Here is a 14214-nt window from a genome sequence, read left to right as displayed (position 1 = left end):
GGAATCTGGGGGATGGAAGGAAAATCCTGGTCTGAAGGAAGCAGCTCTGGGAGGAGTGGAGGGCACAGAGGGGCACGACCCCAAGGAGCCCTCCCTGCCCTTCCCGGGCAAGACACAAGAGGGAAAGAGTTAAAAGCTGTCTCCAGGCAGGAGAACAAAAACGCTATTGCACTCATCTCTGCTCGCTGTGCTCATCTAATTACGTTATTTAACAGGATACCCTCTCATTGATTTTAATTACTCACATAATTTGGGAGGTAATTCACAGCACATCCCTGCAGGGTGCGGGAGTCTGAGCCGGGAACAATGTGCTCGAGTCTTGCCGGCTCCATGAAAGGAGGGGATGGGGAGGATGAGCCCAGACAGGGGGCCGGGGCTGTGGGGTTGTGCCCCCTGGGGAAGGTTTCTCCCCCAGCACCGGAGCCACCAGAGAGCCGGGATCATGCTCAGTAAAATGATGCCACTCGTGGGGTTGGCCCCACATCCCTTCCCACCCCTTCAGTCCCGCTTGTCCAGTGGGGTTTTCCAGGACTCCTCCCTTGCCCGGTGGGATTTCCAGGATTCCTCGTGGCCCTGGCTCCCAGCTGCCGACTCGAGAAGGTCCTTGTCTCCCGCCATCCCCTTCCCTCTGAGCGGAGCAGCTGCGGATTAATTGGCCCTTTGATATCAGTGTGTCCCTGCCAGGGACGATTCGCTCCTGTCACACTGATGGGGGGGGACACTCATCCCTTCCAGTGCCCCCAAAACCCCCCTCGTTGCCCCTCCCAGAGCACTCCTGACCCCCTAGAACCACTAATCAAACACTCCCCAGCGTTGGTGACTATTAAAAGTGATGTTAAACCACAGCCCTGAAATTTTAATTTTGTTTTGGTTTTTTTTTTTAAACCCCAGTCGCACACAGTTTAGCAAAATCGAGTTGTGCACCCCCTGCACACACTTGTTTGGTTTCCTCGCTGCCTTTTGTAAGTTCCCCACTTAATTAGGATGCAAACAATCCCAGAGGAATGTTTAATTAATATTATAAAGCAACAATGGGATGATTAAGCAAGTCTGGGCAGCTGCTATTTATACACAGGACATGTGGCACTTGTTGGGGGCGAGCGTGTCAGGGGAAGAAAAAAAAAATCATTCCACGAACCTCTCTGTGCAATTTTATTGCTTGTTTTAATTGTCTGGTTCAGGCCTTTTCTCCTCTTTGTGTTCGCTCAGGCAGAGCGAGGGAACCAGAGATTTCACTGAGTCTCTTGTTCAGCTTAATTACAGAGTGAAGGCTTTCACTGAGGAGCCTCCCCTGCCACCCTTTCTCCTCTGCCCCGGCCACGAGCTCTCCAGAAACAGACTAGTGGAAGCTTCAGGCAGTGGATGCCCTAAAACTGGGCCAGGAATAGCATCTGGGAGGCCCCTTCAAGCAGAAAAACCTCCCAGAGGACAGAGGCAGGCTGGCAGAGCTGGAGGGGCTTTGCCAGGAGCAGCAGCACCAGCTCAGCTGCCCCGAGCAAGGGGATGGGTTGGATGGGGTCATCGTGGCCAGGGGGATGTGAGGCAGCAGTGGAGTGTCCAGAGCAGGCAGTGGGACCATCTCCCACCCCTTGGAATCACAGAATAGTTTGGGTTAGGAAGGGGCTTTCAAGATCATCTCGTTCCACCCTTCCACTAGGATTGAACGTGGTCCTCAAATGGCTTCATGATGTCCTGATTGCCCAGTGGCTTCGTGGCATTGGGTTTTAGGGCATTTCCCGTTCGGAAAATATTCCTCCTTTGCTTCTCAGAAGCCTGTGCACAACCTGGAGTAATTGTATTTGCCTTGGGTTGAACTCTTTTGGCAGCGTCTAAAAATAAACATTTGATTTCTTCTCCTTCCCATAGAGCTGCCTCTGTTGAGAGCAGCAACCAAACTGATAAAAAATTAAAGCAAGTGGGAAATCCAACAGAAGGGAAGTGAGATGGCAACAGCACAGCCCCGAGCCTGTCAGGACTGTACAACTCACATCAGACAGCGGCAAATAAATTCACATCTTCCAGGGGAAGACACACAGGGATGTGTTTTCTTCCAGGGGTGGGAACAAGACTGGTCCTGAGCTCCAGCTCCACGTGCTGGATGTTGTCCCTCCCTCACTGCACCTTGTCCTGGCCCTGGCACCCCAAACCTCAGCGTGGGTGAGGGAGAAGAGGCAGAATCCCAACACAGGAGCCCAGCCCTGTGGCCAAGCACCCTGAGCTGCAGGACACCAGCACAGCCCTCAGGGAACTCCCTCCCTGGCCTTTCCCCCCAAAAAATCTACTTCTAGCAGCTCGAGCAGCTCTGTCCCACCAGGGGCAGGCGGCAGAGGAGACACCAAGGAGCCTTTTCCCTCCTTCCCAAGGGCAACTTTGGCTCTGACTCATCCCTACGTGTCTCATTCACCACCTCACACTTATTCAATTATTACTTCAGTCCTGGCCCCGCTCTGGGAAGCTTATCTCACACCAAATCCTTCTCAGTCAAGCCCTAAACACTGATTGTTTCAGAAGGAAAGGGCCAAAAGCTGCCTGTTGGCTGCTAATCAGCCCCTGCATCGTGGGTTGAATGGACGGGAACACCCTGAGCTCAGCAGGGCAGCAAATCCAGGCCCTGTTCCTGCAGGAGCCGGTGGGAAATGTGCACCCAGCTGTGACACAGTTAGAAAGCCATTTTTAACACAGCAAAATAGCAGCCTGGCTCGGGCACACAGAGCAAATACCAAGGAGGAGAGACATTTCCTCACTTCCTCCTTCAGCCTGAGCCCATCTGGCCTGAAATCTTGGGCAGGGAGGCAGAAGAGCTCTGAGGTTTCACTGGCAACCAGGAAACCCTTGAAACAACTCCTAACAAACAGCACATTGAGAGTCTCTTGGAGAAAAACTTCCTTTGGGGTAGTTTTCATGTGAGAGAGAGGGCACTGAGTTAACTCCTAAAGTCCCAAATTATACCAAGATTACACTTTCACCACGGTTTCTCTTAAAGCTGAGGTCCCTCTTTCTGTGCATTTATCCTCCCTGTGCACCAGGGATTTTCATGTCAGAACTAAATCAATACATTCAGATGAGAAAACTTCCCTCCAAGGCCAGCAAAAGGTGTGTTACCCTTGGCTCAAACAGAGCCTGACAGGACAAATAAGTGTCTCCCTGTGCTGGAGCCCTGCAGAAAACGGATTCTTTCCTTGTTTCCATTGAAACCCACGTACATTTCCAACGGGATTTCAGAAAACAAGAGGCTTTTGTTTGCATTTGAGGTTTCTGCTGCCAGATTTCTGCTGCTTCTGCACTGAACAACATCGAGAGTGGACCGAGGTGCAGGTTACAGGAGAGGAACGCTCAGGTAGGGAAGTGTCAGCTTCGTCACAGAATCACTGAGGTTGGAAAAGAGCTGCAAGACCACCAAGTCCAACCGTTCCCCCAGCACTGCCAGGCCCACCACTGACCCCTGTCCCCACGTGCCACACCCACGTGGCTTTTGGAGCCCTTCCAGGGACGTGCAACAGGAAGATGAAGCATCCAGAAAGATGCTGTGCCTTTGCTGGGACACACTGATGGTACTGCAGGTTGAGCTGCTGGTTTGTCCACATCCAACCCCTGCCCTTTGCTCCGCTGTGCCTTTCCTTGTTCCTGCAGATTAGCTGTGACTGGAGCCTGAGCCGGCCGGGATTGGGTCTCCCTCATTTCAAACATCATTTATCATAAAGGATTATCCCCCGGGGGCTCCCGTGCAGTCATATTTAATAACGTGAGCGGCTCCAAATCAAATGAGTTCTCCTGTGAATTTAAGCCAAACTGACACAGCAGCTTGACACTGCTTATTTCCAAAGCCAAATGAAAAATGGGAGTAGGATGCTGGATGGCTGAGGGCCTCAAAATGTTGTACCCACGGTTTGACCACAGGGAGGGTGAGTGGAGGTGGAAGGGAGCTGAAGTCAGTTTATCCAGTGATTTGCAACCACCTGGGTAGGAAAAGGACAGCAGAGCTCCAACACTGCTTCCTTTCACTCAGCTCCACCATCCCTCACTCCAAATGGGCGCAAGAAGTTTGATTTATACGTAAAACACCTGCAGGGGGAGAAAAGGCAGGATTATGGTAAACTTCCACGTTGTAGAGGAGCTGGGCTGGCGGTGCCTGCTGCTCTCCACTGGGGTTGCTCTGAAGGAGAGCCAGGGGTTTCTCAGGTTTCTTGGCTGGAAAACAGCCCTCCATGGAAATGAATCCCGGGAGCCTCCGGCAGCATCCTGTGAGCAAAGGTGGTCCCGTGTAGGACACAGGGGTGGTCACCCACTGTGGGGGGGTGAGAGGTTGCCCAGCCCTCGCCCTGCCAGCTCCACAAAGCTCCAAGTGTGCTCAGCCCCACGGGGAGCCACTCCCAGCCCCGTGAATTTGTCCCTTGTTCCCGGATTTTTGGGCTGTGGAAGGAGGAGCAGCTGCCACCACTGCACACCCTGCGCTGCCACCCCCACCCACGTGGGCATGGGGGCACTCCAGCATCGTCCCTCAGCATCCTCCCCGGTGGCACAACGGGCTCCTTGTGCACCCCCAGCCCTGCCAGGAAGGGGAGGGGGTGGCTCCTGGGCTGGCTCTTGGCCTGGAACGGCGGTGCCACCCAAGGAAAATGCTGGGGATGTTTGAACTCCGGGGCCAGCCTGGGGGAAAACGGGCTCGTCTGAGCAATCCCTGTGTCCCCAAAGGCCCTGAGGCAAAAGGGCATCTCCAGCTCCAGCAGGGGCTGCACTTTCAGCTCCACCACGGACTTGTCCAAAATCTCTGCCAAATGATTTCATCTTCCTCTGGTGCTGCTCCCTCTGAAGTGCATCCCGCTGGAGATGAGGGACAGAGGATCCAGCACAGCATGGATAACAGGGAGCCACTCGCTGCTCTGGCCCCTGACACGAGCAATCAGTTTACTTCTGTGCAACTTCCCCCTGCAAAGTGAGGGAGAAAAGGCTTGTTTCGGTCCCAGGGATAATACAGACACTGTTTCCCAACCCTGGGATTAGTAACTGAGCTAAAGAGCCCGGCCCCTGCCAAGGAGCAGCTCTGTGCCAGGGCTGCCCTGAGCTCGCAGCAGGGCTGATTAGCCCTGCCTTGGGGCTACTGAGCTTTGAGCCCCCCCACTCCACGGGCACTCGCTGCCCATCCACAGCTCCCACCACAGGCAGGACTTTCCTGCGTGGCCCAGGAGGAGCAGGAACCCCCCCAAGGCACAGGCAGGAGCAGCCCCTGCTCACAGCAGCCACCCTCCTGCAAGGGAAACTGGTTTTCCAGGTGAGGGGTGGGTGGAACCAGCACAAAACCCCGCACAATACCTTGGCTGCTGGAGGCCTTCACTGGAAACAAACCAAGTTAAAGACCCAGGAGAGGCCCCAGGCACTGTTTTCACTGCTGGGCATGTTCTTTTTTTTGTTCCTGAGGCTGCTGGGGATCCTCCAGGGCAGCTCCTCTCCCTCTTCCCGCGCAGGGTTTGTCTCCCAAATTCGGGGCTTTTCTTTCCAAGGGGAAAGACGAGGCTGTGGCTGAAAGCCAGAGCACTGACCAGCTGCTGCAGGGAAACCAGTGCCAGATCCCAGCTCCAAGCCAGGAGGATGGGAAGGACATTTAGCCCCAGCCAGGGCGGCCAGCACGTGCCAGCAATTCACCAAACGGCACCTGGGCCTCTGGAAAATCCGATTTTGCTTCCTCAGTGCCTAGGCCTGGCAAAATAAATGAAACATTCATTAGTTTGGGTGATCTTGCAAAAGGTTAATGCTGAATTTAACGTGAATTAAGTTTCTCATTAAGTGTCTGCTGGATGTGAGACCTCCCACATCAGCCCCCTGGATTTGAACAACCTGGGAAAGGTGTCCCTGCCCATGGCAGGGGTTGGAATGAGAGGAGCTTTAAGGTCCTTTCCAACCCAAAATACTCCACGATCCTCTGAAACCACAGGAGCACCAGCATCTCCACACTCTCTAAAAACGACATACTTCCCTTCTTTTGCTCGTGCATTTGGGTCAAAACCCAAATTACATCTTCCCAGCGAGGCAGAGCGTGTGGCACTGGGCTGTCACCACCTGATCCAACCCACACTGAGTGGGAAAACTTGACTGAAAACGACCTTTAAAGTAACACACACACAAAAAAAAATAAATGCAGGCTGAGAAGTTTGAGAACAGCGTTATTTGTACAGAGGGCAGGGAATCACTTGGGTGGAATCCGTGCACACTCCAGTGGCTCTCAGAGAGGGGCTGGATGGCTCTGGGGCTTCAGAGGAATCTTAAATGTGCTCCTTTGCTCGCAGCAAAGCCTTGCTTTGCTCGGCTGGACGGTCAAAGGCAGCAGCGTGTGACTCCTCCCGGGAGGTTTTCCTTTTACCCTTTCTTTAGGACGTTCTTCAGTGAAGTCATTCCTAACCCGGTGAAACATTAACCACCCACTGCTCCGGGACATTTCTGTTTGACACGAAACTCCGCAGCGGCTCCAGCGTGTCCAGGGGCAGAATTGGGGGGCTATTGTGCTAAAATCCATTAGAGATTATTATTTTTTTTTTTTTTTAAATCCAGTGAGAAAACGCGTTGTGGGAGGCAGAGGGGAGCGCACCGAGGGTCCCGGGGCTAGGGGAGTGATGGAAATAACCTGAAACTCCCGTGTAATGCCAGTCGGAGCCTCCACCAGCCCTGAGCTTCTCCGACACCACCATCTAGTGGCAAAGCCAAGAGGCTCGGGAAGCGTTCCCACCTCTTCCTCCATCCCTTACACCCCATTTACTACTCATTTCGCACCCCAGGGAGGCAAAGCCTGCCATTCCTGCCTCTCTCCTGGGAAGCCACCACGGACTGCAAACCCCTCCAGGTTTCGCAGGTGATGGAGCAGAAACGTCTCCCCATCACGGGGACCCTCGGACACCCACACCGGGATCGGGGCCTGAGCGCTCCAGGAAGATCCCAGGGCAGGGAAAAAAAAATTAAAGTTAAATTTCTGGGGTTTTTTATAGAAGAGACACGTCTAGAAATCGGCACGTTCGTTAAAATTACTTTATTACTAAAATATTTTTACATTTAGTAAAGGTAACCAACCTGCAGACACCATGCTTCTGCTCCTCCTGAAAAAGGAAGCGCAGAGGAAGGTTGAAGACAACCAGCTAAAGTAACTACGTTTGTCCTAGTAGCTTGTGAGTAGGCAGATGTTTTCACATTATCCAGATGTTCTCATCCAGTCTTGTTTGGGCTGCTTTTAGAAACTGTGGGATCTCCGTATGACTCAACAGCTGCATCAGGAGCACAGTTTTAGAAAAAAAACTATTTATAGAAATTTCTCCCCCCACCTCGGTTTCCAATAAAACTCTACAGCGGGTCCAGGAACAACTGTTACACTTTGATTTCCTGTTTAAACCACGAGGACAAGGCCTGTCCCGAGTTTTCTCCACTGGGAAGATACATTCCTCTTCTCACTTAGAAGCGAAGCAGGAGCAAGTCCTCCAGCCCTGTGGGAATTCCGGCAGGGTGGGATTTGGGTCCCACAGGCGGCTCTTTGACTTGCACACAGACAGGAGGATGGAGCACCCACTGCTCTCTTCATACCCTGCTCTTTGAAGCTTTATGAAACCAACAGGTATTAAAAAAAAAAAAAAATACAAGAAACAAACTCAAAATGAAATAAAAAAACCCCCCCTTCCTTTTAACTGATCAGGGACCGTCAGCCAAAAGAGGGACAAAGATCGTGGTCAAAGTGAGGCCTTGGTACAGCATGGAATTTGTACATATCAAAATAACTGTACAGAGGAAATATCTCCAGCAGAAATACAATCTTTAAACAAGCCAAGAGAACACACAGAGTTAATTCCAAGTTGCCTGCTGTACTTTTTGTACACGTCCAACCCGGAGGGCGCGTGGAGACGTCGTAAGGACACGGTCCTTGGTCTACCAGGATGGGACAGGAACTCACAAAACACGGATTTAAAAAAAAAAAAAAACCAACCCCAAAAGTCTGGAAACCGTAACAAAAACACAGAAACAAAAATGAAAATGTACTAAAATTTAATCATTCATAAAAGCTGTAATTTAATCTGTGACAGGAAAACACAAGAAGCAATATTAGAGTTGGTTTAGTATATTATATATTTTTGCTTTTAAAGCCATAGAAATCAGTTATCCCAGGTTTTGTTTTTTTTTTTTTTCCTATAAAAGACCCATTTTTTTTCCAAAGCATTATGCACAAACATTTTTAATTAGAATATAATGGCAGAATGAAAATAATGATATTCCGTAACCTTTAAATATAAAATGAAGTCAATGACTCAAAAAGTTATTTGTTGTGGTGAGTTCAAAGGGAGACTTCGCATAATATATATATCTATAGTTATAGATATAAAATATAACAGTGGAACATTTTTAGTGCTTGATGGGGAGAAATGATGATAAAATGGTCAATATGAAATTTTAATTATAGTAGCAATCTCTAACATTTGAAATGCATCCATGCTCCTTGGGATAATCATACACTAGAGTCAATTATATTTATTCTCACATCTGATAATTGCTATTGCAAAGGAGGAGGAATATTGGCTTAAATTTCCAAGAGATATACACAGAGCAACTGCCTTTTTTTTTGTTTGTTTTGTTGTGTGTTTTTTTTTTCCAGGGACTGTGTGTGCAAACCATTTTTAAGATCTAAATTCTTCTCATAGTATATAAAAAAAAAAAACCAGGAGAAGCTTCTTCCGATATGTCATTAATTTCCATAAGGTTTTGAAGTCGGGAATGCTGGCACTTTCCATTTAGGCAACAGTTCTTCATTCCTGCAATCTGGAGAAAGAAATTAAAAATAAAAAAACCACAATTAAAAAATATAAAAGATGGCAGAGGGATATTTTTTATTTTATTTTACTGATGAGGTGAATGATCTCAAAGGCCTGGAAGTTTCCTGCACCCAGGCTGGTCAAACACACAAGAACTTCAGCAGAAGAGCTTGTTTTTCCCAGAACTGGGGTTTGTTCCTGGGTAGAGACAGCAAAGAGACTTTGGGAAGTGCCACTCTAAGAAAGATATTCTTGTTTTATCAGGGCCACAAAGCAGCGACAGGCAACTGCCACCCGTCTGTCACTGCTGTGATACCGATGGCTTCTAAAAAGAAGGAAAAGGGACTTTTTATATGGGGACAGGAGGAAGAAGAATGGGTTCAAAACCAGTGAAGTCCATCAGCAGCCAGGTTAACTGCACAGCTCCACTTCTGCTACCCAGGCTGCCCAAAATAACCATCTATACCAGGGATTTCAGAGGAATTCACCCCTGAGATCCTTCTAAGACCACAAGTTTGTCTTAAATGCTGTAGGACAAGGGCAGTCAAGCTGCTTTGCCAGCTCACTGTGCCTTCTGTTCAACTACAGGACAGAGCACAGAGGTTCTGGTGGGTCACAGAACCCTCCTGAGGCGACAGCCTGTGCAGCCCGTGGTGACAAGGACACGTGGCAGAGATGGGCCATCCCCCAGCTCCCTGCTCTGCCTCCAAACAGGGATATTTCTGTCCAAAACCTGGAGCTACAGAGCTGCTGTTTCCTTTCAGGAGCACGACAGAACAGCTGTAAGCACACAGAGTCCCCTGCCAAGATACACAGGAAGATTATTTATAGCTCTGTCCAACCTTGGGGTGTTTTTTTGGGTGGGTTTTTTTTGTGTGTGTTTGGTGTGGGTTTTTTTGTTTTGTTTTGGTTTTTTTTTTTTTGGTGGGCAGCTTTTTATTTCTGTGCCACTGAAACCCATGTCCCACCCAACCCAATTTTAATTGTCCCCAAAGCACCCAGGACTAAGGCAGTAACACAGATGCTACCAAATGCCATCAGAGGATGAAAAGGAAGTAAAACTGAGCCATGGGGGCTCAGAGCTCGGTGTCACAGCCCAGAGGGAGAAGCTGCAGGAGTCAAAAGAAAGCTCCTGCTCTGTCACACTCATCAACCCAAGCCAAAAGGGAAAGGGAGAGAAGCAGTTATTTCCCTGCAGGTCAGTCAGTACAACTGATTTTTTTAATTCCCCATGTGGGAGCAGACAGAAGGAAGGGGGGCAGAGGGAAGGGGAGAGAATCCTTTCTGGTAGGAGCAGCTCACAAATCACCAGAGCCACGGGTAGAAGAATTCAGAGCCCTCTTACCTGGCTCAGAGCTGCTGCATGCTGGGAGTCTAAAGCAGCAGACATGATTTCTTTTTAGGTTTCTTCTTTTCCACTGGTGTTTTTCTATTTATTTGTCTGACCAGGTCATAAAAGATCTGAAAAACGAAAAAAAACACAAGCTGAAAAACCCAAGTGATGAAACACAGAGTGTCACAACTGAGGCAGGCTGGGGAGCTGACACTCTTTCCTGGTGGCTGCAGTTGCATAAATTCAAGTGCTTGAATTTACTAAGACATGTTTCTGCTTTATGGAAGAAGAGACACAGAGCTCACACCACTGTGCAGAACATAAAGGAGCTGTAAACTCAGTTTATCATGAGCAAAGCCTTCAGAAGAGCGTGGCAATGAAATGGCAACAACTGCCCTGCTTTGGGAAAGTGGGAGAAAACTGGGGAGTAACAAAAGGGGTTTTTAAGACTGGCATAAAATCCTTTAAGGATCACCTTCTCACTGGCTCCCTCGGGCTGGGGGGGTGTCTGCAGGGCACTGCTCCACCAGCAGCAGTGTATTCCCACTGCAGGGAAAGGGCAGGCAGCCCTTTTCCTTGGCTTTCCCCCTCAAAACATCTGCCCTGAACTCCGACATTTCCAGAAGGGGAAGATTACAGGGCCCTCTTTCAGCTGCAGAGACGAGTTTCTTGTGAAGGCTGTTGCTGTGAGTTGTTTTCCCAGCAATACTCAACCCATTTATAGCAAAATGAGCTTTGCAAAAATGCTTGGAGCTGGGTCACAGCACTGAGGAGAAATATTTCAACCTTCAGAAGGCTCCACCCTTGTCCTTGTTTACTTTTTTCCCTTCCTGGAGTGGCTGAAAGCTCACAAATTCTTGTTGATTCCAAGGAAATTCAGAAGACAAAGCAACAGTTTACAGCATAATGTAACAACTGCAAATTTAGGATTTTCCTCTGTAATAAATTAGATTATCTAAGTGCTAGTACTGACTGTGAGTACAGGAGTCTGCAACAAGGTTTCAGGAATGCCACCATCCCTAAAAAAGTCAGTGTGGTGCAAGAACATCTCAAGAGGTCACCAGAAGGACACTTGATGTGCTGCTACTGAGACTCTCTCTGGATTAAAAACTTATTGTCTGGATGAAAGGTTTGATTCACATTCAGCAAACGCACATAGAAATTTAGCACCCTTTACCCAGATTTTAACGGAGTCAGAAAGTCCAAAAGTAGCAAGAAAGCAAAAACAAACCCCCAAATAATGCCAACACTCCCTGAGCCCACAAGCCAGCAGGGCAAACAACCAGAGCACCGAGTTGCTTCATTCACACTGTTTACCCTCTTTTGATTTCCTCAGCTTTTACACCTTTCACCACCAGACAATATAAGCTGGCAGCGATCCAGAAAAATTAAGATCACAACGAAACCAGAAACTGATCTTCCAGACAATCGTTTTCTTCTCTGTGATCCGACCTCGCTGGAGGCTGGAGGGGAACAGGGAGACAGAGCCGGGATTCCCACGTTAAGGGATGTAAAGCTGGGACAGCTCAGGGCTCTGCCCACCACAGAACCCCCTTTCCCACACGGGGCTGAAGCACCTTTGGCTAAAAGAGAGGTCGGTCTTACACCACCAGCTGCAGAAATACAAAGCACCCAGAAGGAGCCACGCTCCCTGGGGGTGTCTGAGGGCCGAGCCGCTCAGTCCTTCCTGAACAGCTCAGCTAAATAAACCCCTCCTGGCAGCAGTGTGGCTCAGCCCCGCTTCCTGGGCTGGATCAGTGCTCTCCAGCCAGGCTAATCCCAACCACAGAAGCTGCAATTCACGCAGCCTGGAGCTCCCTTCCCTCCAAACCGGCTTGATGCAGAGCGGGGCTCGTCCCTCTCCGGCTGCCAAACCAGCCCTGGTCCCAAGCCAAGATCCTGCTGCTCCTGCTTATCTCCCGGCCTCCCAAACGGTCCCAGTTATCTGCTGGCACCAAGCCAGCCTCGCTGCACGAGGTCACCTTAGCTTTTGTGCCTGCAAACCTGGCCTCTGTCACAGGCAGATAATTCTGAATAAAAAAAAAAAAACCCGGGGCCCGGCGAGGAGCGGAGGGAGCTCCCTCAGCACAACCCCACGGCCCCAGGCAGCGGGAAAAGGCTCTCCAGGGCAAAAGCCAAGCTCATTTAAGCTCATTTGAAGTCGGGGAACTGCTTAGATCTGTGTTTGGGCACAGTATTAGCAAGTTGGTGGCTTAAGAGAGATGGGGAGTCTCCTCGAGCAGGAATGCGAAATGCAAATAACCCCAAAACCAGCTAGCACCACACAACTGACACAATGGGGCATAACCCACGTTCAGAATAGCACCAGTTATCTTGAAAAAACACACTTTGCAGATAAAGTTTAGCTGAGCTAAGGGTCATCCAGCTCCCTGGGCTTGCTCGGGACCCTCTGCCATTCCCAGGAAGAAAGGTCTTACCTGGAAAGTCCCCCACCCTCGACAGAGAAAAAGGAGCAGATCTCCTTCAAACAAACAGAAAGTAGCTAAATACACTGCATGGCAAACATCTCTCGGGCTGAGAATTCAGAATCACCCTGAATCTTCCCAATTAAGAGACACATGTGCTGGTTTAACGTCACATTCAAGTCGGGAAGGCAAGAGAGCAGGTGGCAGTTACCTCATTTACGTTGATTTTAGACTTTGCAGATGATTCTAGAAAGGCACAGTTACACCACTGTCTTGCTAAGTTCTGGCCCTGCTCTTTGCCAACGACTCGCTCTTCCTCCAGGTCACATTTATTGCCAACCAGAATCATGGGAACCTGCAGAGGGAGAAAGCAAGAAGGAGAGACCCGTCAAGTTCGTGCACAGCGTGGGGCTGCACAACTGGCTCACAGCCTGAGGAAACAAAGCATGAAAAATAAACCATCAAGTATGAAAAACACTGACAATCAGGAGTTCTGCAGAGCTGAGGGACCAGGCTGGAATTCAGGTGCCTGCTGGGACAGGGTTGAACAAAGTCCACACCACAGACACCCCGGTGCTGTAAATTAAACGCACGTAAAACCGAACCATAACGTTTCAGCGCAGTTTTAAGCCAGTAAAGTTTGATTTTCTGCGACACCTTTCTAGTGCAAAACTTAATTTACTCCTGAAACGCATCTCAGAGCTTCCCCGTGGCAGCAGGATGAACTGCTGCCAACAGCAGACAACTTCTGTCCGTGCAACATACGTGTTTCCAGACATATATTCTCTGTTTCAGCCCCTTTGACCTGCCTTGTCAAATCACACAATAATAAATGGAAACACCTTTAAAAAAAACCACTGCCCTGGACGTGGAATAAAAAGGAATAGTCCTATGCAGCCAAGTATTCCCACAGCCCTGAGCACAAGCCCACCTGCCTTTCCCATCCCAATACAATCTCACCCTCCTGACATGTTTTGCACACACACAGAGGATGTTCACTACAAAAGGCACAAACACTGCTTGATATGCATTAGCTTTGAATAATTAAAATGTCCAGCTAGTGACCCCCCACCCGCTCAGTTCCTGAAAGCACATCACTTCCCAAAAATAACCTCGTGCACTATCAAAACAAACACTTTGATATAAGTTCAAAAGACTCATCATGCAAATACAGGCAAATCATTTGTTCAAGCCAATGGTGAAACGGCATCTGCCCCTCTCCTTAAGCCACTGGCTTTCTAAAGCGTCTGGGTGAGTCACCCTCTCGCTCCTTGGTGAGGAAAAAAAGTGCCTTGGGGAAACCATATTCCTGGTGACACATCCTAGAGGAAACCAGATTATTTCATGTCCCTCCAAAGCAGGACCCTGCCCTGAGGGGGTCCCAGCCCCACTCCCCACCTGAGGGGCAGCTCCCCAGAGTTCACCTGAGAACTGTGGCCTCAAATGTAATGCTGAGTTTGCTTTTACAACATCCTGCCCCTCACAGGGGATGAGGCAGCCCCAGCTGAGGTGGGTTTGAAGGCGAGGCCACAGCAGGACGTGCCCTCAGCAGCAGCAGCAGCATCAGCATCCTGTTTCCCTTACACTGGGGTAGGAGCAGACACAAAAAAAAAAAAAAAAAAAAAACCCTAAAGAACTGCTGATAAGGGTGTGCACCCGCTCCATTTCCTCAGACATT

The 14214-nt window shown here is 49.5% G+C and overlaps 1 protein-coding gene across 2 annotated transcripts in view; it reads right to left on the bottom strand.

The window, feature by feature from the left end:
- Positions 1 to 8002: 8002 nt before the first annotated feature.
- Positions 8003 to 14214, bottom strand: part of RAP1A (RAP1A, member of RAS oncogene family) — a 32701-nt gene continuing 26489 nt past the window's right edge. For both annotated transcript variants that reach the window (XM_027895159.1, XM_027895160.1), the window contains exons 7-9: positions 12748 to 12891; positions 10123 to 10238; positions 8003 to 8784 (exon numbers count right to left, since the gene is read on the bottom strand). In XM_027895159.1, the coding sequence (XP_027750960.1) occupies positions 10152 to 10238; positions 12748 to 12891 (231 nt within the window). In that variant the 3' untranslated portion in view covers positions 8003 to 8784; positions 10123 to 10151. The remainder of the gene's footprint in view (positions 8785 to 10122; positions 10239 to 12747; positions 12892 to 14214) is intronic.

Source organism: Empidonax traillii, unplaced genomic scaffold (assembly GCF_003031625.1).
Source record: "Empidonax traillii isolate 1590-97213 ecotype Southwest subspecies unplaced genomic scaffold, ASM303162v1 scaffold451:size1465578, whole genome shotgun sequence".
Lineage (NCBI taxonomy): Eukaryota > Metazoa > Chordata > Aves > Passeriformes > Tyrannidae > Empidonax > Empidonax traillii.
This window is presented reverse-complemented; position numbering and strand designations above follow the sequence as displayed.